Here is a 25,037-nt window from a genome sequence, read left to right on the forward strand (position 1 = left end):
TATTTATATTGTTATGCAAAACACCGAGACACTGAGCCATGGGCTCCTTAATTGCTCCATTTAAGAATTAAGTCTTTGGTTCATCTTTGCAAGAACAAGGCATCCATTGATCCAGAGGAAAGAGATATTTGCTCCAGTTCACACATCTTACCATATAGAGAGACAGTGGAAGGTTTTCATTTATAGTTCTCCCCACTCAAGACGTTAGCCAATTACTGGACAGCTTTCAACTTCAAAGTGTCTGGGTTTCCTTTCCCATTAATCAGAGGCTCTGCAGGAGAAATCTTCCAAGGTGAGGCCTAGATCTAACTCCCCTTTCATGGCAAAACCTCACAGGGCATGAACTGGTTCTTTTTTGTGCTCTGTTGTAATGAAATTTTACATCATTGTACTGTGGCAGAATAAATATAATCTTAAATTATGTTTTTCAAATTCATATGTCAGTCAACAAATCTTTGATGAGCACCTATTGCCAGGCAAATGTGCTGGTGTTGGGAACACAGCAGCAAAGAAAATAAATGAAATTCTCACAAAGTTAGCACCCTATATAGTTGACTTCATGTACTTTTTAAATGTTTATTTGAGAGAGAGAGAGAACATGAGTGGGGGACAGGCAGACAGAGGGAGAGAGAGACTCCCAAGCAGACTCCGTACTGTCAGTGCAGAGCCCAACATGGGCTTCAAACCCACGAACTGTGAGGTCATGACCCGAGCCGAAATCAAGAGTCAGGCGCTTAAGCGACTGAGCCACCCAGGCGCCCCTTACTTCAGGCACTTTTGCCAATTTCCTAACTCTCAGAAGTTGGACTGACACATGCTGTAATGTTTTTGAGCAAGGTTTGGAGGGGGAAATGTGTAGGGCATGCACAAGAGGCACAGAGAGCGAGGAGTCCCTGGATGCACAGCGGTGACAACATTGCTACAGTTGGGGCTACCCATGGGTGAGCAGAGGACAGGAGGTCAGAATGGTAGGCACGTGCTCATGGAGGGCTTTGAATGCCAAGATAAAAGCTTGAACTTTATTAGACATAGTAACACTAACAGTTAGTGCTTATTGGGTTCTTAGCCTATGCGCTAAGCGGTATACACGAACGGCCTCATTTTAGTTCTCTCAACAACTCTCCAGGTACTATTATTATCTCCAGATTACAGATGAAAAACTGAGTCACAGAGGTAAAGAAACTTCCCTGGGTCCCACAGTTGCGTGAAAACATTTTTACATGGAGTTGTGTCCTAGACATCTGGCAGCCTTGAGTCAGATGAATTGCAGAGAGGAGAGACCACAAATAGTTATTGTAAGAGAATCACCAGAGAAAGGTACCAAAAGCCTGAAGTAGAATGGTAGTGGGGGAATGGGAAGAAAGGAATGGATGCAAATACTGAGTGAATGTGCAGGGCGGTGGCAGAGAAGAAGATTTCACAGATGCCTCCTAGCTATTGAGATTAGATGTCCTGGAGGTCTGTTATTAGATGAGGCTGAGCCAGGGAGAGACAGATTTGGTGTAGAGGATGTTGAGCTCAGTTTTGGGGTACAGTGAATGTCTAAGGACCCCCAGGAAGGTTACCTCACAAGCACTGAAAATCAGCAATTTGATCTGGGAAAAAATAAAGAGTTGGTGTTACAAATCCGTAAAGGGATTGCACCAAGGTATTAGTCGCAACAGTGGGAGTAAAGGTAGAATAAAGATAGATGATGGATGATTAGATAGATAGATAGATAGATAGATAGATAAATAGATAGATGAAGGAAGGAAGGAAGGAAGGAAGGAAGGAAGGAAGGAAGGAAGGAAGAGACAATGGTGCCTAGTGAACACCCACAGTTAGGAGAAGAAAGGGGAACCCATGGAGTAACAGATCAGAGGCGGCAGATCCAGACAGGTACCTTGTTAGGAAAATGAAGAGATGAGAGAGTTTCCAAAAGTTAAATGCTGAAAAGCCCACAGCCAATTATAACTAAAAAGACAGGAATTTGGAAATAAGGAGTCCTGATGATCATTTCAGAGAATGATCAGAGTTTAAGAAACCCTTAAACTCTGCACATGGGGGAACAAATGGGTACATTACCAGAGGCCAAATTGGCAATATGGATCAGAAGAGTTAATACCGCATATCTGGAAATTATACTTCTAGAAATTTATATAGAAAAGGAATACTCCTAGAGATGCAATAAGATACAGCTATGAGGCTGTTGGTCACTATTTTGTTTAAAATCCTGAAAATTTGTCAACAGCACAAACAATGGGGAATATTTAATGGGTACAAAGAGGATTGTAGTTGGTTATAAAGAAGCAGGTTACAACACTGCGTATGTTTCTCCCACCCCCATTCCCCACCTTTTAAAGGAAGGCAATATATAGAGAAATATGGAAGAATATACTGCAAGAATTTCATGATGGTTTTTTCTAGGTGGTAGGATATGATAATTATAAGATCTCTGTTTTCCCTTTCTGCACACCCATTTACCCTCCCTCCCTCCTTTGGATTACCTATATCTACTATAACAACTCTGTCCAATAGAAATATAATGGGAGCCACATATGTAATTTTAAACATCCTAGTAACTACATTTAAAAAGTAAAAAGAAACAGATAAAATAATAATATATTTTCTTTAACCCCAATGTGTCAGTGTCATCATTATAACATGAAACCAACACAGAAAATATTAATGATATCTTAGATTTTTCAAAACACTCAGCCTTCCAAACCTGGTATGTATTTTACATTTACAGAATATTTCAATTTGGACCATCCACATTTTAAGCACCCGATGGCCACATGGCTTCCGTATTAGATAGCAAAGCTGTATAAAATTAACAGCTAACGTTTATCAAGTGCTTACTATGTGCTAGGAACACTGATGTAAGCCCATTGGGTGGGGATTATAACTCGTTCAACAACACAAAAACTCCTTAAGGTTGTTAGGATTGTTATTGCCTCCGTAAGCATATGTTGCTATTGTCATAACACCGTGGTAAAAGTTTGGGAGCTTTGCACGCCATTTCCCTAATGGGATGGGGGTGGAAGCCAGGTTGCAAAGGCTTATTGAGTCGAAGGGAACTGAGGCAGATGCAGAGAGACTAAAACTTACTCAAAAAGTTTGGTGGTGAAGAAAAGTTAGCAGAAACTAGAGGACGGAAGGCTTTTTGTGGGACAGGGAGACCCAAAGGCAAACTAAGCTAAAGAGGAGGGAGGAGGATGAAAGGTAAAAGAGAAATGGCTGGGGATGTTGTTAGACCAAGTACTCCACAAGAGTGAGGGCTCTGTTGGATAAACACTGCCTGGCCTGTGCTGGGGGGGGCTGTGATGGACACCATCGCTTCCCAGCTGAGGGTGGAGGTGGGAGTGTAGCCTGGGAGGTGGGGGGGCAGACCCTGGTAACTCCCTCCTGCAGGTGAATGCCAGAACAGAGTGGAGGCGGTGCTTCCCTGGGGGGAGTTGAACTGAGTGGTGAAGAATGAAAGTTACCCAGCAAAGCAGCAAAAAATGGACGGGATATAGACTTGAAAAATACTTGACTATAAGACCAGGTGACTGGACGAGAAAGATGAGAGAGTGAGGATCTGAGTTCCCAAGCTTCCTGCATGGCCAAGGGCAGAGATAGTAACATCTACTGAGTGGCTGTCTGGAGTCACACATTGGTCCTGTGCACCACATACTAATCTCATTCATCCTCACAGGGGTCCCATATAGTGCTTCCCATTCTGCAGATGTGCAAACCGAAGCAAGATTATTGGCCCCAGTTCTCACCATCAGTAAGTGGAAAAGTCAGAATCGGAGCCCAGGTTGTTCCAGAGATGGAAGGAAGGAGGAGACAAGTTGATGAGGGTCCAGAGGTAGGATGGGTGGTCCAAGGGGCTGGGCAGGCAGGTGTGGAATGAAAGGTAAGCAGACATATGGGATGGCAGGGCCCTCTGGCCCGAGGAAGGCACCGATCAGTCTTTGGACAGAACTCAGCAACTGGGGAGGGACGACAGGCAGGTGGAAGGGAAGGGCTGGGGAACAGAGGTGGGAGAGGGGGTAGGAGGTTTGGTTTAAGGTGGACTGCTGTCCACTGGTGGAGAGAGGAGGCATTTATGTACATGATCAGCTGCGGGTGGGAGAACTTGGCAGAGACTGGGCAGGTGAGAAGGCACAGCAAGAGACCGGGGACAGGTGGAGAGCATTGTTACTCCAGAACACAGAGGCAGAACACAGAGGCAAGCTTAGAGACCCCCTGAGGGTGACAAGTTCTTCTCTTCACCTACTGCAGAAAAAGCGACAGTAGAGGAAGAGGCCCTAAGAGGAGCAGAAATAGAGGAAACCAGGTTAGGGATAAATATCCACACAGGGAGGGGAAGGATGGAGGGAAATTAGAGAATTACCAGAGAGGAAAGCCAGAGAAAGGAGGCTTGGAACAGGGAAACGGGAGGGAGGGTGAAGGTAGAACTGCCATCATCCAGCACACCCAGCACACCAGCAACCCATCCCTAACCCAGAGAATGCCTGTCTTGGGAGTTAGCTGCAGCAGCAGGGTGGGGACGGAATGGGAGTGAAACCCGAGCCAGATCACTGACCTGTCCCAGCTCAATGGAGACTGCGACCAGACTCAAGTCACTGGTCCTGTGCAGTCTGTTTCTTCATCCGAAATATGGGGTTCATGACAGACAGCTAGATGTCAAAGGACTTCGCAAGCACCAGATCCACAAGGGAAGGTGTTATTATAAGGCCTATCAAGTTAATAACAACAGGTATCCTCAGAACCATGCAGATGACAATAGATGTGGCCAGTGTAGATGCCAAGTCTAGAAATGAATGGCCCGGTAGATTCCAAGCTCCTCTACCTGCCCAGTGTAGCGAGTTCGCGGCCAATATCCAGCCTCACGTTGGGGTAGGAGGCGAGGGCCTGCGGTTAGACAGATGGGGTTCGTCTCTGGCCAGGGGCGCAAGGCCCGCAGCAGGGTTAAACTTGCTCCGGCTCCTGTCTTCTCCGTGGCAGCCCCCTGTCGCCGCAGAGCACAGGCCCAGGCAATGCTTATCCAACTGAACCCGCGTCCCCGCGGGGATCTTGCTCCAACAAAATACCCAGTCATCTCCTTCTAACTAAAGCGAAAATCCCTTCGTTCCGTGCCCTTGCCCAGCTCCGCACACTTGCCCCCTTAGTGGTGTGGCCTGCTCAGGTCGCCGCTCGGCCCGGCTGAGCTTCCCCTTTTCCAGGACTGAAGCTGGGGCAAAGGAGGAGGGGGAAGAAATAAATGAAAAGTCGGGGTGGAGGGTGGAGCAGCGAGACAGGGAGGGGGATAGACAGCCTGAGACATAAACGGGAGAGAGACAGAGACCTGTACAGAGCCAAAAAGATCCGGAGAGGTCGCAAAAGAGGCACTGGCGCTCGCCACGGATTCGTTAAGGATTCCTTCCGCAGGCATTTCTGATGAGGCTCCGCCGCGCTCGGCCCGGGGCTGCCCGGGACGCGAAGGGCTGCAGGGTGCGGTCGCCTCGCCTCACCTCCCCCCTCTCGCCGCCCCCTCCCCACCTCGCCCAAGGGGGCCGGAACGGCGTCGGCGCGCGGGGGCTTTTCGGCGCAGTCGAGTGGAAAATAGACTTTAACCCGCTTTGTGGCGACAGGGGCGCCCGAAGCGCTCTCCCGGACCGGGGCTCCCGGCGCTCAGGCGGGCCACTCCCAAGACCCGGCCTGGAGTCCCTGCAGAGTCACGCGGCACGCGGAACCCCTGGCCTCGGGGCGCCGGCAAGGCCTAGGCCGGATCTGCGCACCCGGCCACAGCCGGGCCGCCCCGACAGACCCCGGCGACGGCGAGGAAGCGAAACGCGCTGCGGTCCCCTCCTTGCAGTGCTCTGGCAGGGTCCGGGTCCCAGTCTCCCCACCACCGCCCAGCGCCCTCCTAGGCCTCCGTGCGGTGTTTCCTGCGGCCTGGAAGGCCCGGGTGAAAAAGTTTGCTGAGTACTGGTTCTCTTCACCCTCTCACCCCCAGGGAATTATTGCAAGAAATGGAAACCTGACGGAGCAGAGTCGTCCGCTGCTCCGCGGTCGCAGGTGGAAGGTGAGGGTCAGGGGAGGCCAGGCGGCCGCTGCGTTCCCGGGATGGCTGGGATGCATTCTTGGAGACAGGGTCGACTGCTCGGCGAGCTTCAAGTTAAGGCTCGAGGCCCTGGCCTGGCCCGCCTGCACCTGAGCCCCACGACCAGCGAAGGCGAGACAAGCAGATCGTCCTCTGCTGAGGCCCGCCGTCCCGGTGCGAGCAGACCGCGGTGGCTGTGGCTGGGCCAAGGAGGTGCTTCCGAACACGGATTTGCTGCTTGAGGTCTGCAAAGTGACCACTCCGGTGGCTCTTCTCGCGCTGTCCCCGGCCTGGCCCCTGGGTGAAAAGAACTGGGCGTCCCTTTTCTGGAGCCGTCTCCCATAACACTCAGAAAACGCGAAACCTCACGAACGAGGGCGCGGCTTTCAGACCCGCGTCCCGAGAGACAGATGATGGGTGAGCGGGAGGGTCCTGGAGGCCAGGGAGCTTGTTCTCGGAGAACCTATTTGTTGGGCAAAACCCACCCACCCTCCACTCGGATCCAAGTTGCCAGAGAACTGAAACGACATCCCAGGATGAATTGGAGGGGGTTCAACTGAGTTACACATCGGGAAGTGGGGCTGGAGATTTTCCCAAGCCCCAAGGCCCCTCGGACGCCTTCTTCGGCTCTCGCGTGGGCTGAGGTGGTTGGAGCGGTCGCCAGACTCAGCTAAAGGGCAGAGACGCGAGGAGAAGCTTGTGGCAAGGGGCGGATGAGGGGTGGGGGGGAGGCCTAGATCGCCCAGCAAAGGCTCCAGTCCGCTTTTTGCCTCCGACTGCTGGCTCCTTCCCCACCCGCCGTCCCTCGCCCCGCCCCGCCCCGCCCCCCACCTTGGGGCAGGTGAGCGGTGGCCAATGGGCGAGCGCGGGGCAGGTGCCGGCTAACTCGCGCCTCGCAGAGCAGCGGCCGAGGCTGAGCTGGGCAGTGCTGGGAGGACCAGGGGCGGGGGTCGGTCCTGGCTGGACTCGGGAGGGAGGGGGCCGGGCTCAGCCCCCAGGCCGTAGAGGCAGCTCGTAGCCTCGCACGGAACCCGCGCCAGTGCCTGCGCCGGGAGCTGCCCGCTCGGCCCCAGAGGCCGGCGCGCCTAGCTGCGCGCCGTGGCCCGACTCCGCGTTCGCTCGCTCGCACGCCCCTCGCCTCACCGCGCCTGGCTCGCCGGCCGGGTCTGAGCGCGGGCGGGCGGGCGGGGGAGGTGAGGGGTGCTGGTGTGTGTGCATGTGCCTGGCTGGGTGCACACCCCGCACGGCGGCGGCGCCAGGACGCGGAGCGCTCCCCAGAGCCCAGCTGCCTCGCTCGGCTCTGGCGACCGCGACCATGTTCCAGCCCACAGCCAAACGCGGCTTTACCATCGAGTCCTTGGTAGCCAAGGACGGCGGCACCGGCGGGGGCACTGGCGGCGGGGGCGCCGGCTCCCATCCCCTGGCGGCGGCCGCCTCGGAGGAGCCACTCCGGCCCACGGCGCTCAATTACCCTCACCCCGGCGCGGCCGAGGCGGCCTTCGTGAGCGGCTTCCCCGCTGCCGCCGCCGCCGCCGCCGCCGCGGGCGCCGGCCGCTCGCTCTACGGTGGGCCCGAGCTTGTGTTCCCCGAGGCCATGAACCACCCCGCGCTGACCGTGCACCCGGCGCACCAGCTGGGCGCCTCCCCGCTGCAGCCCCCGCACTCCTTCTTCGGCGCCCAGCACCGGGACCCTCTGCACTTCTACCCCTGGGTCCTGCGGAACCGCTTCTTCGGCCACCGCTTCCAGGGTGAGTGCCCATGCTATGCCCGCTTAGGCGGCCGGCCAGCGCCCACGCTGCGGTTGCGCGGGGGAGGCTCGGGGGCGCGCGGGGCTGTTCAGAAGTTGTTGAAAGAAGGCTGTGGGTCGGCAGAGGCCGATCCCCGAATGTGGAAGAGCCGCGGCGGATCCATTCGCGCTACCGCGGTGTTGGGTTCCCTTCCAGAGACCCAGGTTGGGACCTCCAGGCTTTCCCAGAAACGATGCGGGTCCGGACGCCAAGCCCGGGCGCATCCTTGGAGCCTCTCCTGATCCTTCCCGCGACCTGCCAGAATCCCTCCCGGCCGAGCCAGTCGCAGTCCAGTGAGCGCAGCGCTCACGGTTCTCCCTCCGCCCCAGCTGGACCTGGGACCATACTTCGCTTACACATCCACCACCAACTCCCAGATATCCGCCCTCGCTGGCGCGTCGGAGCAGGGCAAAGTCTACCCGCGTGTCCCGGGTCTGTGGAAAGAAGGGGCAGCAGGGAGGGCAAACTGGAGAGTTAATGTTCAGTGTGGAGTGTTCCACTGTCTTGGGGTGTTTCTCAGCAACCTCGACCCGACTTCTCCAAGTTACAAGTGCCTCTCAGACGCAGGGTCGGGAAGGTTTGCAACAGCAACCGGCTTCGTCCGCCCTGCGCGGACTCTGGGAGCCCGCCCGGCTGCTGGGGGACCGACGGCAGTCCTCCCAGGCAGGGGGCGGGGGCAGAGGACTTTTAAGGTCATAGGCAGGCTGTTCTCCCATCTCTGCACTGGGCAGTGGGTTTGCTAATGAAGATACCCCACTGGCCTTACACACGCACACACACGTTTCAATTATCTGACTTTTCCGAAGGAAATAGAGTTGCATTTGTTGGAGTTCGTTTTCTTCCTTGAATTTGTTAAAGTTTGTTTCTCTTTTCTTGTCTTTTTTTTTTTTTTTTTAAGAATGGCCTTAATTTGTGAAGTAATTGCTTTAGTTTCCAGTTTTATTTTGTTAGTGTGGACGGGACTGGACCTCAGCCTTGTGAGGTTCTATGACTCAGAGCTAGGTAACCCGGCTTTTAGTGAAACAAATGAAAAGGATATGGCTAGAGAGAGCTTCGGCTACCAACCTAATCTGACGATAAGCCGCGGTCTACACAAAGTAAACCAGATGCTTGGTACCATTATTTAGGTAACAGAAGAAAAATGATCTTTTGAAGCTTTGACTATAGGTGCTTCACTGTTTCACCGAAAGCCGCTTTCCCGGTCCTGCTTTGTCAATTTGCTTAGTCCCATCTGACCAGTAGATATTGACCCAGCAGATCCCACAAAATAAAAGAATGTAATTACTTGAACAAGAATTTTTGTGGGCAGACTCGTCCCCCTGGGATTTCAAAGATTTGCCCAAATCATCTTGGGGGCAAAAAAAAAAAAAAAAAAAAAAAAAAAGCCTATGGTGTCAGCCGCTTTGGGCATGAAACTTGTCAATTACAATCATTGTTTACTGCTATAAATGAAGTTTTATTCAAAACTGAGTAAACCACTTCGGTACTCCGTGGGGCCTGGCCTGGGTCTCAAAACCTGGCACCCATGGGCCGATCTGAGAGACGCGGCTGCTTTTGAACCGTCGGAACGGGGCACAAGGGGCCCGTGGTTAGAAGGATGGTGCAGAGACAGGGACTCAGAGGAGAGAGCAGAACCGATCCTAAGCCCTGTGGTCTCTGTTCTTCCGATGGTCTCTGCAGCTGTGCCCTTGGCTTCGGACCCGGGGCCCCACGCCCTCCGCTCTGCCTTTCCCGCCTCTAGCCTCGTCCCCGCGGGCGCGGGGCGCTGAGGGCCGGGGGCACCTCGCGACAGATCCAGCTCTGAGCATTCCCAGCCAAGCGAGGCCAGATGAATTCTCCGAAAAACCTTCTCAGAAATTGCCGCCGCTCCCTGAGCCATCAGTCCCGGCGGGCACGTTGTCGAGTTGCAAAAACGGTTGGATTTTTCTCTCAAGAACCGTGTCTGGACGCGGAGATGGAGCCATGCGTGGCCGAATTTTTGAACTCGGAAATCCGTTGGACACTGAAGGACTTTTCGGACGCTGACACGTTTCGGCTTTGGGCCCGGTCTTCATCGCTGCAGCCCGGTGCGCGCCCCGGCGGCTGTGAGCCTTGCGGTCCCAACGGGGCCTTGGGGCTGCGGGCAGAGCCGTCCCAGGCCCTCCGGCGCCGCGTTTTCTAGAGAACCGGGTCTCTGCGATGCTCATTTCAGCCCCGTTTTAATGCAAGAAACGAAACCCTACACGAACGAAAAGGAACATGTCTGCGCTCGGTGCGCAGCGCTCTCGGGCAGCACGGGCCCGCGCGCAGGCAAGCAGCTTTTCCGGCAGAGCCAGGAGGTGGAAGAGGCAGAGCCCACGCGGGATGTCTGGATCAGGCGTCAGGATCCTGAAGCCGGTGGCCTTCGAGGCCTAAAGGGGAGGAGCCGGCGGAGACGCGGAGTTGGCCGCACTTCGGTGTTATTACCCGGACTCAGGAACTTTCCAGGCCAAGAACAGCGTCAGGAGGGGGCCTGGGAAGCCCCAACCCACTGGGACCGGCGTTTGCAATGGGCCGGTGCATCAAAGGGCGCCTTTGTTCCGGCAGGAGGAGGGGGAATGAGGTTATCTCCGCAGTTTGGCCGGCCTCTCCTTCTTGTTGCCCCGGGCTCCTCCGCCCAGCCAGCCACCCAGAACCCCGGGGCCGGCCCGGGCCTCTCCAGAAGAGAGTGCAGCGTCTGCCTGGGCACTTCGGATCCCTAGCTCCCACCTTCAGCCACCTCACTCCTGGGAGTCTCTATTGCCAGTCATTGCCTTGGAGGGGCCTGAAGTGAGAGGCCGGAGCAAAATGGGCTGGGGTTCAGTTCCTCCTGGCTCCAGGGAAGGCTAACTCAGCCCCTCTCCACTTTTCCACCTATCCTTGTCTGAAACTGACAGCCCACTCCCACAGGCCAGAACTACTGCATGGAAACAGGCCACACTGCACCCCAGCCCCAAGCTTGTTCTGTTCTTGTGGTCCAGTTAGGGGAAACTGAAGCTGTGGTTGGGACTGTCCAGGCCCCCTACCCATAATGAGAGGGTACCAGGCACATAGGCACCTAAGGCATCACTGTCCTTACAGAAACATAGAGCTATTGATCAGTTTCTCAGGATGGTTAGTTTTGCACTAAACCACCTCTTTCTTATAGGGAAAGGCCTGGCTTCTTTTGAAATCCAATCTGTCATCACTTTTCAGCATCTTGAGTAATTTTCCTGCCCCTTGCTTCTTCGAGGTTGGGTCAGAAGGACCCCCGTGCTTCTGCACAGACAGAATACTATACATATGCTATCTGCCCCCAACAGAACATTACAATAAACCGAGCAACCCAGCTTTTCCTAAAATAGCCAGACTTGAGGCAAAGGGACATGCGTATGTCAGGAGAGAGAAGCTTGTTGCTTCCATCTTCCACTCTGGGTTTATAAAGACAAAGACAGAGAACTTCACCGCACAAGTGACCCACACACACTTCCAGAATTACAAAACAGCCATCAAGTCGCACACACTGAGGCAGACTGTAGTTCTGCTTTCTCAGCCACAGACTGCCCTAGGCACCCCTGCACCCCATTCGCTCCCACCTACAGGGTCTCTCCAGGCTGCCGCCTCACTTTTCACTAGCCTGGGTCAGTTGAGCTGCTGAGGCCAAACCCTGTGAACTCTGGGATGATCAAGGCCTTTCCCTCTCCAGATCACTTGTCCAGAGGAAAAACCACTGTTGGGACTTCACCCAGGCTCAGAACAATGCTGTGTTTTGAAGCAACTTAATATCAACAAGAAGTATTTGCTTCCCACTCACCTCTCCCACCTTTCCCTGGCCTAATCACACTGGTACCCACTTAAGACTTCAATTCTTATTTCTACTTGGATCAGTCTCCTCCTTTCTCTCATTATTCCTCTCTTCCAGACCATCTCCCCTGATCATCTGTCCCCTCCACCACTACCAGTTAAACTGCCTTCAGTCAGGCCTAACAGCCCTCGGCCTGCTGCCACCTTGAAGGGCCCACTGGGCAGGCTGTCCCCCTCCATCCCCCCTATGATGTGATCCCACTCCCTTTTGTAGCTGCACAGATCCAGCCACTTGAAATGGATAAGTGATTGTCAGGGGACTTTATCTCCCCTCTAGCAATCTTGTTCCACAGAAAACCTCAGCAATAAAGTTCACCTGTGTAGGTGTCCAAACTCCAAGGACCCAAGTCCTCCAAAGAAAGTAATGCCAATCAGTATCCGCCAGCAGAGGGACATGAACAGTTACCTGGAGAGTTTTAGCAACAACATCTCAATTATATGACCTTACTTCACTTACAGAAGTGTTTCCAGAGATGGGAGATCTCAACGGAGATCCAAACAATTATCTTAAACAAAACAACAGGTCAAATTGGGTAAAACCAGTGGCCATTTCTGAAGAAATTAATTGGATCAGTCAAATCTCAACAGCTAACTGTGTGAAAACATTCCATCTAGGGCTCTGCATTGTCAGTGGGTCAGGGGGACTGTTATGTGCCACTGCATGAGATCCATGGGTGAGGTAAGGGCCTGTTTCAAGCCTGTTAGCATGTGCAACCAAGCCAGAGATTGTGTGAAGGCCTAGTGGGGGGTTTATTGAGACTGAAGCTGTGGGTGGAAGCTTATTTTGGCTTCTGTAGTTCCTGACCTAACCACCCGGCCTCATTGAACCCAGTGTCAGCCCCTCCTCCTGCAGGTAGGAGCTGAGTTCCCATGATGGCCAACATTTGCCAAGGGACAATCACACTCTTTGAAAATCCTGTATGGTAGATGGGAGAAAAAGACAGTAGGGAGGCTGGAGCATATATTTACACACGCCCATGCAGAAACCAATATATCTATATCTATATATATTAGAGAGAAAGATGACATCTAGATATTTATACACGTGTTTCTTCAGCACGGGACTATTCAGGGATGAAGCAAGGCCTTTTCCCACGGAGAGCAGTAGGAGTCTCCTGTGGGGAGTGGGCTTTACCAGAAGGCCTGGGGGAAAGAGGTGGGGAAGGGGGAGGAAGAAGCCTGACCTTAGACCTTCAGGAGTTGCTTGGACGTTGACTTAGCTGCTGGCCTATTTTTACCACTTGCAAGGTAGAGCCTGAGCCTGTTGGCAAGAATTTTCAAAGGGCTAGCAGCCTAATCATTTAGCTGCAAGGCTGGTTTAAACAGGTGTGAAAAGAGAGTGCCTTGGGTACCTACCTTCTAGTTCTTGAAAATGTGTTTGGCTTGAGGGTGTCACTTTCCTGACATCCAGCCCTGTCTCTACTCTTGGCCTTTCTGAGGGAAATAGGACAGGGCAAAGTGGACAAAGAGAGCTAAGGGACTTTTCCCACCCCATGGCCTCTTCCGCTGCTCCAGGCGCTGTGGATTTGGGCCGGCTGGCGCCTCACTAGGCCTGGGCCCTCCTCCTGGCCCAACGGAGTGATCCGCAGCTCTGCTATTCCACCCCTCCCGCGACTGACAGGGTAGCACTCTGACCCTAACTCTCCCCCCTAGGTGTCGGGGGAGGACAGGGGATTGGACTTTAGGAAGGGGCGGGGAGTCAAGGATTGGAGAGGGTAGAGAAGCGCCGAGGGCGTTTGCTAGCTGGGCCAGAGGGCCGGGGTTGGCCGGCTCCCGCGGGCGGCCCGGCGGCGGCCCGGCTGCGGCTCACGGCGCCCCTTCTCTCTGTCTGTACCTGCTGTGTTGCCGTCGGCGGCGCGGCCGCAGCGAGCGACGTGCCCCAGGACGGGCTGCTTCTGCACGGCCCCTTCGCTCGCAAGCCCAAGCGGATCCGCACGGCCTTCTCGCCCTCGCAGCTCCTGCGGCTGGAGCGCGCCTTCGAGAAGAACCACTACGTGGTGGGCGCCGAGCGGAAGCAGCTGGCCGGCAGCCTCAGCCTCTCCGAGACGCAGGTAATAACCACCCCGCGGGCCTCCGCGCTCGGCCGGTCAGCCCAGGTGGAGGGGGGGGAGGACGGGCAGGTGCAGGAGGAGCCCGACTCTCATCCCCGCCCTCTCCGGAGCTCTGTCCCACCCAGTTCCAAAAGCCACCACGGCCTCTACCCCGCTGCCCTCCAGCTAAACCAGTCTTTAGACCCCCTTCCCTCCCGCTGCGCTTAGCCTCGCGGAGGCCGCAGGACTTCCGTCAAGCACTAAGTACCACCAGGAGGTTGGAATCAAATCACTTCCCCAGTCTGCTCTGCAAGCCCATAGGAGGTGCCAGTTTATCAGGAGGAGGCAGGGCGTGGAGCCCCACGCCCCAGTCACTCCTGAGCTGCCCCTGAGTCCACTGGAGCCGTCTCAGTCCTGTGGTTACTGCAGCCCTTCTCCCGCCACTCTTCCGGGGGTGCTCGCAGTTTTGTGGGATGGCCAGACCTTTCCCACACTGGCTTTGCTGCTTGGGCTTTTCATGGGCAGAGCTGGCGAAGGCGGATGGGTGTGTGGAGAAAGCCCACGTGTCCTCAGGCTGTAAACATCAGAAGCAGAGGAGATTAGCCTGGAAGGGGCCCGACCCTGCTTGGGGTCCCAGGGTGGCACTGATCTCTGCGCAGACAGGGCTCTCAAAACTGGTAAACGTTTGGGCGCGCCGACAGGGGATGGTGCGAAAGTAGAGTCTGGGAGTCAGGGACTGTGTTCAAACACTGGAAGGGCCGTTGAGCTGGGGAAAGGAACAAACTCCATGGTGTTGGAGGGGTTTTGAACTGGGTGACATTACAGGAGTGTTTTTGTAATGGATAATTAAGAAAAGAAAAATTTTAAGAACTAGATTGGAGTTATAGGGAGGCAGACTTGGGTTTGTTATGTGTAAAGACTTCGCCATAAATAAATGCTGCCTGGAAGCACCGCCTATAAGCTCTTGGTCCCTGGTAGTAAGACTTGCTGGAGGGGCTGGCTGGTGCCCTGGAGGCGGATTTCAGGGTCTGAATGGGCCTCGGGAGACCTTACTCCCTTATGTCCCTGACAGCTTCCAGATCTGCAAATGAGAGAGGTATGCTTGCCCGCTTTTTATCCTCCTCTCCCCTTTCCTGCTGGTCTGGCCCCTACCACACCACCGCCAGCATCCCGGATACACCACCCTGGTCCCGGATCTTGAGGGGGCAGCCTGGGGTCTCCTTGGAGCAGTGAAGATAGGAAGGGGGCTCAGACCCTAACTGCCTCCCAGTTCCCCTGGCGGACATCACCCGCCAGTCCTCGCGTCCCATTTTGGCATCTATTGTCTCATCTATCTGATGCCCCCATTTAATCAATGCATTACTCTGGACTCCACTGCAGGACCCACGCTTTTTCAGATTTGCTAGCTGGGCTGTTCTAACAGCAGAGATAAAGCTTATGATAGAGTTAATTTTTAAAATGTTTTAAAGAAAGATGTTAAAAAAACAAGTTAAAAAAATAATACCCCCGTTCCCTCCTGGGAGTGTTTTAAAATTATTGTCTAAAACAAGGTGTCAATTTAAGAATGGTGTTTATAGTTAACATCATTTAAAAAGTATTAGTTATTAATTTTAATTGCATAAGTGTAAGAAAACAAAATGGTTTATAATCCTCCCACCCACAGATTAACACTTGTTGAAATAATGTCATTGCTTTTAAACTTTCAGTTTTTTAGCTCAGTGAGAGGATTTTTAATTAACTTTCTTTCACACCAAATCTAGCTGCCTATTTGCTCCTAACAATGCCAGTTAGTAAATGTAATGATTGTTTCTTTCATTTTCATTATGTTCCAAACACATTTAAAACAAAACCCAGATAGACTAATATATCCAGCATCACTATCAAAACTCTTATGTCTACTCATATTCTATCTATAAGTGAGCTGGTTTTAGCATATGGAACAAGAAACCACAATAGAACTATGGGAGGTTTGAGCCTGAGAAACCTCCTTAGGCTCATCTATTCAGGTGAGGATTCTGGGAAAGAGACACCAACTGGGCAGAGCTCCCTAGGCAGGCAGTTTGGATTTCATTATCTGTGTGACCCTGGATGAGTTACTCAACTTCTCTGAGCTGTGATGTTCTCATCCAGAAGATAGATTGTTTAAAGATTAAATTCACCTAATATGAACTCAAATAATATTAATTCTCATCCCCAGTCCTTCCCTTCCCTTTGTTTAAAGTAGTGTATCAGGTTAGTGTTACAGTAAGCCCCAAACATGGGTTTCCTGACTTAGTCTAGTGTTTCTTCTGCCCCATCCAGTCTCCTTCATCATCAGAGCTTTCTGTCCCTCTGGTACTTATTATTTGGACTTATGCCATATATTTAATTAATAGTCCATCTTTCAGTATTTATCAGGCAAACTTACCTGTCATTTCCAGCTATCAGCTGTTCGTCAAGCGACAGTTTCTCTCATCAGTTCCCTGCCATCTATTTCTACTGTCAGTACCTACATTTGTCTCTCAGGGCTCTCCAATCCATCACAGATAGCTGTTTTATATCTAGCCACGCACTTCTGTCTGCTCTCATTAAACTGCCTCTCCATAGCTAGTTAATTTATATTTTCTATTAATTATAATCTTCCTAATAATAGCTCTCATTTACTCAACTGTTGATTATTTCCTTATCATCTGTTCTATCTTCTGTGTATCTACCATCCATCTCAAGCTTCCATCTCTGCAGATCTAGTTAGCTACTGACAGATGCATGTTCAAATACCTGCTAGTGCTTACCTGTCATGTCATCAGCTCTGCCTTTGTCTTCATTCTGGGCCTCAGTCTGCTGTATCTGTAAGATTTGATGAAACCAACTCTGTGGTTCTTTCCAGACCTGAGTTTCTGGCTCATCCATATTCTACTTCTCTGTGTTTCTATATAATGCTTCCTGCAAGTTCTCAGAGCTCACAGTACATCTCCCATATATCATAATACACATAGGACTTTGCTGTGGTTTAATTATCTATCATGTCCAAATGTCACTCTGTGGACTGGCTAGATCTATTGCACCAAGAAATCTTAAAATACAGATTCCCAGGCCCCATTCAGGAGATTCTCTTAGGAGTTCCAGGATGGGATCCAGGAAATGTTTTTAAAACAGCCCTCTGGGTGATTCTGATGAATACCAGGCCAGTTCCGGGAGCCAGAGGTCAAGCCTTCTTGTTTCTCTCTATACCGTAGGGTCCAGCTCAATGACCAGCAAGGCATAGAGGCTTCATAAACATGTATCAAATGAATAGGCGAATTTCTCTTGATTGTACTCATATCCATGTGTTAACTTTATCAGTCATTTCCCTTGCTTTCTGCAGTCACTGACTCCTTTCTGTCCCTCTGTTTTCTATCTTTCCCTTGCATTTTAATCTACATGATCTCATTTTCTCCACCAGTTCACGGATAAAACTTCTGGGAGAGTTAAGGAAATCAACGTGTGGGTCTTAACCCAGCCAGAGCTCAGGGGTGTATGCATACTCAAAGCTTTAGTATGGAGTGTTGGCAAGTGGGAAACCTGGGCTTCTTTGTTGGGGGCAGGTTTGTGTGTTTGGTTGAGAGAGGGTGTTTGTACTGGGATGGCGGTGGATCAATCCAGGAAGTGGAGGGAGTGGTCCTGGGAAAAGGGCTAGTTCTCCCCTCTGGCTCTAATTACTTGCTCCTCACTGTTGTGGTGCAGCCTCAGCGTCTGACCTCGATGACTGAATGAGGCCCATTTAAGCTTCAGTCTGGTGGCACAGACCCGGATTTGGGTCAGATCAGAGCTGTGAGGGCAAGTGAGTGTGTGTGTGTGTGTGTGTGTGTGTGTGTGTGTGTGTGTGTGTAACATGTATGTGCCACAGTGTGGAGCACAGATGAGCAGTGAGATGATGCCCAAAGGTCAGGTGATATCATATATACACATGGCATGGACAGCAGCTTGGGTGCTTATGTGCATGTGTGGGGTGACACGTTAGTTTTATGGGGAATGAGAGAAAGCATTTGTTTGCTCCAGGCTGATCAATTGGTCCGTGTTTCCAGCTGCCCTGTCGGCTTTGACCAGTTCAGCAGGTGTTTCTTCACCTTTTCCGGCTTTGAGTTCACTTGAGCTATGAGGGAAAGGAGTGTAGAAATGGAGTCTTTAGCCTTGGAGATTCCTCATTTGGTGGTGGGAGCAAAATGTAAAGTGTGCACACTTATGGGATATGCACAGGGTGAGTGACCGGAGTCCCCTTGAAGTCACACCATGACTGAGGAAGATAAGGGGAGACCTGTATGGGTGGAAGGCTCCCAGGAGACCTCAGGCCCAGAAGGCTCAGTGGGATGCATAGGATTCTAGGTTGGTGGGAAGGAAGGGGAGGGTTTGAAGTGGGTGAGTTAAGATGGAGTGGGAGCTGACAAGTCTGGCCACCATCTTGGGGCCCAAGAACAGGTAGGGAGGTCTTAGAAGGAAGGAGTGTATAGTTACCCGCCTATGGGTTTTTCCCCCCGGAGCATGGTAAGGAGACTTCCTGGGGCCCCTTCCTGCTCTGAAAAGCTCTGTTTTGGGGGGGACAGATGAGAAGGAAATACCAAAATGACTTGAATTTTAGGGAAAGGTCAAGAGGCCTTTGTTGCTAGCTTATTGTTGGTTCTGAGATGGACTCATCCCTTCTTCAAGTCTTGGCTTTTCTCCAAGAATTTCTGCATCATTCATGTTCCAGGAGTCCAGTGGGAGGCAGGACAGGGCAGGGGAGGTAAGGCAGACTGGAGTGGTTCTCCAGGGCCTGGTTCTGCGGAGGCGGATGAATCTTGATGTCTCTCTGAGAGTGAGGGCAAGCATCCAGGATGGTCGGACAGAGGAGGAGACAGGAAAGCTTAGGAAGAGTTAGGGCTATGGTTGATGGGGAGTCAGAGGTGGCTTCAGTTTGGTGGGGTGAGGGCTGAGCTGCATGACATTGGGCTTGACCCTGTGAGTGAGAGTAGCTCATATGATCAAATAGTAGGAAATGGATCCCCAGTGGAAAAGGCTATTATCTCGATTGGGTGTTCAAACTCCTTGAGGACAAGTATTTGTCTGAAAGTATGCAGGCAGGAGCCACAGACTCTTCCATTCGGGAGGGACTAAAGTTGGGGACTAGTAGAAAAGAAGGGTCCAAATCTGGTTCATTCAAATAGGTTATTCGAAAGTAAAATCTGAAACAATTGGCTGGAGCTGTAGTTGGCTTGTGCATTAGTTCCTTTGTCCATTCATTTGTTCGTTAATACATACACACCTTCATTCATCAATGTATACATACATCAATCAGTCCTTTGTACATTAATGCATGCATGCATTCCTTCATTTATCCACAGCACTTTCTTCGTCCTGTTTGACTCATGCTGACCCTTGTGCCCCCCAACAATAGGTCTTTCTCCCTCCCCCAGATTCTCCCTAGAAGTGGTTAATCCAATTCACAACATGGAGAATTAAGAATTGACCCTCTTGGGGGAGCCTGGCTGGCTCAGTCAGTAGAGCATGCAATTCTAGATCTTGGGGTTCAGTGTAGAGATTACTTAAATAAATAAAACTTCAAAAAATCTTAAAAAAAATTAAAATAAAAAAGTTGACCCTGTTGTAGAAGTGTCCACTGAACTAAACCCATCTTTCCAGCAATTGCACTTCCCAAACCCATTTTCTGATTAGATCTCAATTCCCTCCACCATTGATTTTCTTCAGCTTTCCATTTCTGACCTAGGCACCTCTTGCCAAGAGCAGAGTGCAGGTCACTTCACCTCTGCCCAGCTTGCTGAACAGACTGGAACATGCCCACTGGGACTCTAGAGTAGACTTATACACTGCTTTGATCCTCCGGGTTCTCACAGCCTGATGAGGAGACAGAGGTTCAAGCAAATAAATTAACCCACTGCTGGGGTCACTGTTGCTGCGACAGGGAAAAGTACTAAGGAAGTACAGATGGGCAATAGGGCAGGCCCAGCCTAGGAACATCTGAGCAGGAATTTGAAGGCTAAGGAAGAGTACCCCAGGTGGGTAACTCAGGCAAAAGTGGAGAATCTTGGAAGGATCCGGCTTACCTGAAAAAGAGATATTCAATGGGATGGGGACTTTGGAGACCACAGGGAACCTCTCTGCAAACCCAGGAGACTCAGAGATGGGGGAGGGATTCCTTTAGCCAACATCCCAACTGTGTCTTTGAGGGCTCATGTGCAGATGTTCCGGGGAGGCAGGTGCAGAATAGGCACAGCTCCCCCAGAGCTGGTAGCCTTTCTAGGGCCTCTGCCCTCTAGGGAAAGGGCTCCGGGGTGACCCCAGAGGCTGGGTTAGAGAGGTTGATGGGATGTCACTCTTGTCTCATACTACACTCAGAGCCCAGTTCTTCTTCTTTTTCTAAGTAAAAAATAACTATTAACTGTTGTCAGTAATGCATTAAAGGAAAGTCAGAAAAGTGGAAAGAAGAAAGAAATGTCACCCTCACTTTAGGTACATTTCCTTCTAGTCTTTTTTTCCCCATGCATAGATTTTATTTTCCATGGTTGTGATCACACTGTGCCCAAACTGCATCCTGCCATTTTCACTGATATTATGAAGTCAGAAGCATCCCCCTGTTATTACAGTCTTTGTAAACAGCATCTGGTCACTCAGTCTAAGGCTGTTCAGAAGATAGCCAGTCTGCCTAGGGAGAGAGTTTGCATCCCTGTTTCTAAAAATCTGCCTCCTTGACCCCAGTCATTTTCATGGAGTAAATATTCCGAATCACCTTTCATTTGGGTGTGCCAAGAAGCTGGCCCTTGCCTGAAAACATATCCTGCACCTGGGGTTCCACCACTGGAAACTTTCCTTCTTTGGGCCAGTGTTGTGAGGCGAGGGTAGCAGGCTGGGTCCATCCATCCTTCCTGGAAGGAGACTTGGGAGTTGTGTGGGAGGGAGAAGGTGCAGGAAGGGCCCTAGGTCCTGGTGTTGCCCAGGGCTTCCCCGGATTGCCCCATCGCTAGGCTGGGCACACTTAACCCTTGGCCAGACCCTTGGGCTCTCAGGAATGCTGCCCCAACCCCGCATCCAGGCCTGAGTCACACACAAATGCCTGGCACAGGAGCTCAGTGTAGTGTCAGTGGGCTCCACGATAGGGGGTGGGGACCAGGCTGGCTGCCACACAGTTCTGCCACGCAGAACCACCCAGGGCCTAGCCAGCCTGGTACCCAAAGAAAGGTAGTTATGGAATCTAGAAGTCTTGCACCCAGAGCATCTACCATTCTCCCTTGTCTACCTGGGGTGAGACATGCAGGCGACAGGTTTGCACCTTACCCTAGAAATGAGGGAAGAAGATCCTTCTCTTACACCATCCACCAGGCCAGGCACCTCATCTCTTCCTGTCTCTGGCTGGCTGCCCCCACCCCCAACCAGTGCTCTAAAATCAAGGGGTAGGGCAGACCCTGGGAAGGGTGTGCTCTTAGGGGAAGCCTTGGACTGGGTGAGTTCCACGAAGGGGATAGGGGGTAGTGTCTGGGAAGCATGAAGGTAGAATGTCCTGGGCAGGAAACTGCTCCCTACGCCCAGATGCCAGGCCTGCTTGCTTTTGGCTGCCACTGCCTGGCTTTACGGCTAAGACCTGTGCTTCTCAGCCATTCTCAGGGACTAGGGGTTGGACTGGGTAGTCTTCTGAGGACTGCTCCTGGCCCCACCCAGGGTTCCAGGATCTCCCCTCAGCAGTAACTGCTGCTGCCAAAACCAAGGTGCTCACCATCATTCCACACACATGACTTACCAGTCACCACTGTCATGGACACCACAGATCACCCAGCTGCAGGTGAGAGCACCTGCTTGCTTTTTAAATGAGCTGTCATTTTCAGGAAACCATCCATGCCTTGTAACCCTGCCATCTCTGCATCACCTCCCCAGGGACCCTCTGGAGCAAAAGCCCAGGAGGTGCCCTGGAGCTGCAGGGGCCCCCGAAAACATCTCTCCTATGGATGAGGGACTTAAGCCCAGAGAAGGGAAGGAACTTAGCAAAGGATCAGCACCCAGACTCACCTTTACCAGCTCTGAGGATGGGGGTGCTGGCCTGGCTCTGTAAGGCCAAGTAAAGAACTGTATGCTCAGGAGGAGCTGACAGACTGAGCGAGACTTTCTCCACAGTCCCCAAGCACTAAGACTAGTCAGGAAGCTGGGACAACCCTCCTAGATCACACCCACGAAGATGTTAAAGGCTGTATCCTGGACACTGATCACATGCTGGGGGAGGTGGGAGAAGTGAGGGGTGATTAGAGATGGGACTAAGCCTCTTCGCAGAGGCTTTGCATTGCAGACCTGCTCCTCCCTCTAAGCACCCCGCAACCCATCACAGAAGATAGTTGTCCACTGTTTGAACCCTCCCCTTGTCAGGACTCTCAATGCCTGACACAGAAGTGGGGAACCCTCTATGTTTAAAGAGGAGCTCGCCTCTGTCCCCTGTGATTTCTCCCATGTGACCTGTTCCCATATTTGGATAGGCTACAGAGGCCAAGGCTTTGGGGGCAGGAAGTTTAGAGCCCTGCCCCAGGTGGGGCTGCAGACACTGCTATGTCTAAGGAGGATGAGGCCTCATTGGTGGATTTCAGACTACCCTGAGGAGTTGCCACATGAGGGACCAGACTTCCCACCTGTCCAGCTCTACTTCTGATGTGGGATGGGGGTAACTCCACCTGACGTTGCTCACAGGGTCCCCTGGAGAGACAGACTGACCTAGATGGTGTGTGAGGCAGAGCCTTTTGAGTGGCGGGGTCCGTGACCCCAGGCATGCTCTGGCTGTTGTGAGCACTGCTCTTGGTGTGGACATCATCTCCTGGTCACGTAGCCATGTCCGCTCTGCCTCTTTGTGCTGCAAAGAGCATAGGGTGGCCCTGGTAGGTGGGGCCCATATCAGGCCCACAGGGAGCTCATCAGGACTCATGCGATGGCTTTTCATATATTTTCCCACTTACTGTTCATCTCTGCCTTGTGAAGGAGCAATTATTCTCTCTTCTCTAGAAATGGGTAGGGACCCAGGTCTGCTGGGCTCCAGAGCCTGGGTTCCTCCCTTCTGCCATGCTGTGGCTACAGGATGCTCGGCAGCTCCATGATTGCTCCCTTCCCTCTGTGATAGAGGGATGGGAAAATGGCTCCCCGTGGCCCACTGTGTCCTCTCCCTGCCCCACCTCATTCGCATCTGGAAGAGTAGTCTTCTGGACCCAGCAGGTGGCACCTGGCCAGAGGAGAGGACCCTGGTCTTGGTTTCCCCAACTGGCTCCCAGCTCAGCCTGGGTGCTGAGGCCCCAGTACCTGTTCTGGGGGCCTCCTGGGTGTTTCTTACCTCTGCCCCTCCCTCCCTGGCCCAGGTGAAGGTGTGGTTCCAGAACCGGAGGACAAAGTACAAGCGGCAGAAGCTGGAGGAAGAGGGGCCTGAGTCTGAGCAGAAGAAGAAGGGCTCCCACCACATCAACCGGTGGCGCATCGCCACGAAGCAGGCCAACGGGGAGGACATCGATGTCACCTCCAATGACTAGGGGGGGCAGCCACGGATCCATGAGGGCAGAGCGTCTGCTCGCTGCTGGCCAGGCCCCCGGGTGGGCCCAGCTGGACTCTGGCCGCTCCCCCGCCAGGCTTCGGGGAGGCCTCGAGTCACGGCCTCACAGGGCTTGGAGCCTGGGGCTACCACTGCCAGAGGGACAAGAAATGGGCTGGCTGAGGCCTGGGACTGCTCAACCTTCTCCTCGGAGAGCCTGCCTGCCTGGGTGGGCCGCCAGCCACTGCAGCCTCCCAGCCATTCTCCATTTCTCTTATCTCCTGTTTGTTTTGATGCGTTTCTGTTTTAATTTATTTTCCAGGCACCCGCTGTAGTTCTTAGTGATCCCCTTGTATCTCCCTTCCCTATGGGAATAATAAAAGTCTCTCTCTTAATGACATGGGCATCCAGCTCCAACCCCAGAGCCTTCGAGCCTGGGTGGCGGATTCCGGCTCTGGGGACCAGTGGGGACCAGCAGAGCAAGCTTGTGCAGTGCCTTGGTGGTCTCTACCCTGGTCTCTAGCTCCCAACTGTACAGCAAGAGAAATGGAGGCCAGACATAGGGAAGGACCACTCTGTGTCTTAAGGGAGGCTATGCTTGGGAGTTTCCAAGTTTGTTGAGCGGTGGGAAACAGGCCCATGTGGGTTGTTGGAGAGAGAGAACATGCATACTTCTGCATGCTGAGAGACTGGTGGCTCCTCCAGTTGAGGAGACACTTGAGGAAAAAGGGAGACTTGGGAGCTGAGGGGCGGGGCACCATTCACAGAAGTTGACCATGCTAGCCCTGGGTCCCAGCTTCACCAGGATGCGCACCCGTCCCCGGAGAACTCCTCTGTGTAGATGAAAACTTCCGAGATGGGGCATAAGGCTGAGCCTGTAACCTGTCCCCACGGACACAGGGCCTCCAGCCAGGAAACAGCAAGGAAGGACCCAATAGAGCTCTGTAGTTCACCTGCTCTTCCGCTCATCAACTTGCCTTTCCTACTGTCACACATCAATGTGTCCTTCATCCTTAAAAGCAAGACCTGTATTCCTAACACCTTTCTCTTACAACGTCCAGACCTGTCTCCACTTCTTCACCTCCCGTGAGCTCTCTAACCCAATGCTGATGCCATCACCAGTCACCAATCACTGCCACCCCTTGGGGCCAAACTCAGCTGCCTCCTGTCTGGCCTCATCTATGCCCTGATCTTCTAGCCATTCCCTCCTTGATTCTCGTACCCCTCCCTGCCTTATTCCAGTACCTCTGACACTTTTACCTCCCGCCTCTCCAAGCCCTCCCCAGTCTCATCCGTGCCTCATCGCCCCTGTCCTCTGCAGGGTCATTCCTTGCTCCACCTGCCTCTTGATTGTGCCCTCTGCCTGGGGCTTCGCATCCATGTCTGGGACTTCTCCTGGCTCCCTGGACTCTCTCCAGCCAACCTCTGCCAAGCTGCAGAGCCACCTAGCCGGCTGCTCGCGTCTGCTGCACTCCAGCCCCCTTGGCACCTTGAACCCAACACATTCACAGCTGACTCATCCCCCCACCTGTTCTCTTCCAGGCTTGCCCACCTTGACAAACGGCCAAGGTTTCTTCTACCTTGGGAAGCAGTGTACATGGATCCTGGGGGGGTTGGGAGGAGAGGGAAGGGATGGTAGACATAATGAGGTTTATGTGGATTGCCAAGGATAAGGCTGCTTCAAAGGAGGACCTCCATGCTGTGGCTAGGGTTCTCTTCCTTGAGCCCAGACAGGACTGTGTCACATCCTTCCTAAGCCCCCTCCCCTGCCCCACTTCCTTCCCCGGCTTGACCTCTCCTACCTCGCTCCTGGTGCCCTTGGCTTC

The 25,037-nt window shown here is 52.7% G+C and overlaps 1 protein-coding gene across 1 annotated transcript; it reads left to right on the forward strand.

The window, feature by feature from the left end:
- Positions 1–712: 712 nt before the first annotated feature.
- Positions 713–23,609, forward strand: EMX1 (empty spiracles homeobox 1). The gene is made up of 3 exons (XM_043603678.1): positions 713–7,803; positions 13,549–13,733; positions 23,045–23,609. Exons 1-3 carry the CDS (start codon positions 7,272–7,274, stop codon positions 23,210–23,212), a joined length of 885 nt encoding a protein of 294 aa, XP_043459613.1. The 5' UTR covers positions 713–7,271; the 3' UTR covers positions 23,213–23,609.
- The last annotated feature ends 1,428 nt before the right edge of the window (positions 23,610–25,037 follow it).

The sequence above is a fragment of the Prionailurus bengalensis genome, chromosome A3 (assembly GCF_016509475.1).
Source record: "Prionailurus bengalensis isolate Pbe53 chromosome A3, Fcat_Pben_1.1_paternal_pri, whole genome shotgun sequence".
In the NCBI taxonomy this organism is placed as follows: Eukaryota; Metazoa; Chordata; class Mammalia; order Carnivora; family Felidae; genus Prionailurus; species Prionailurus bengalensis.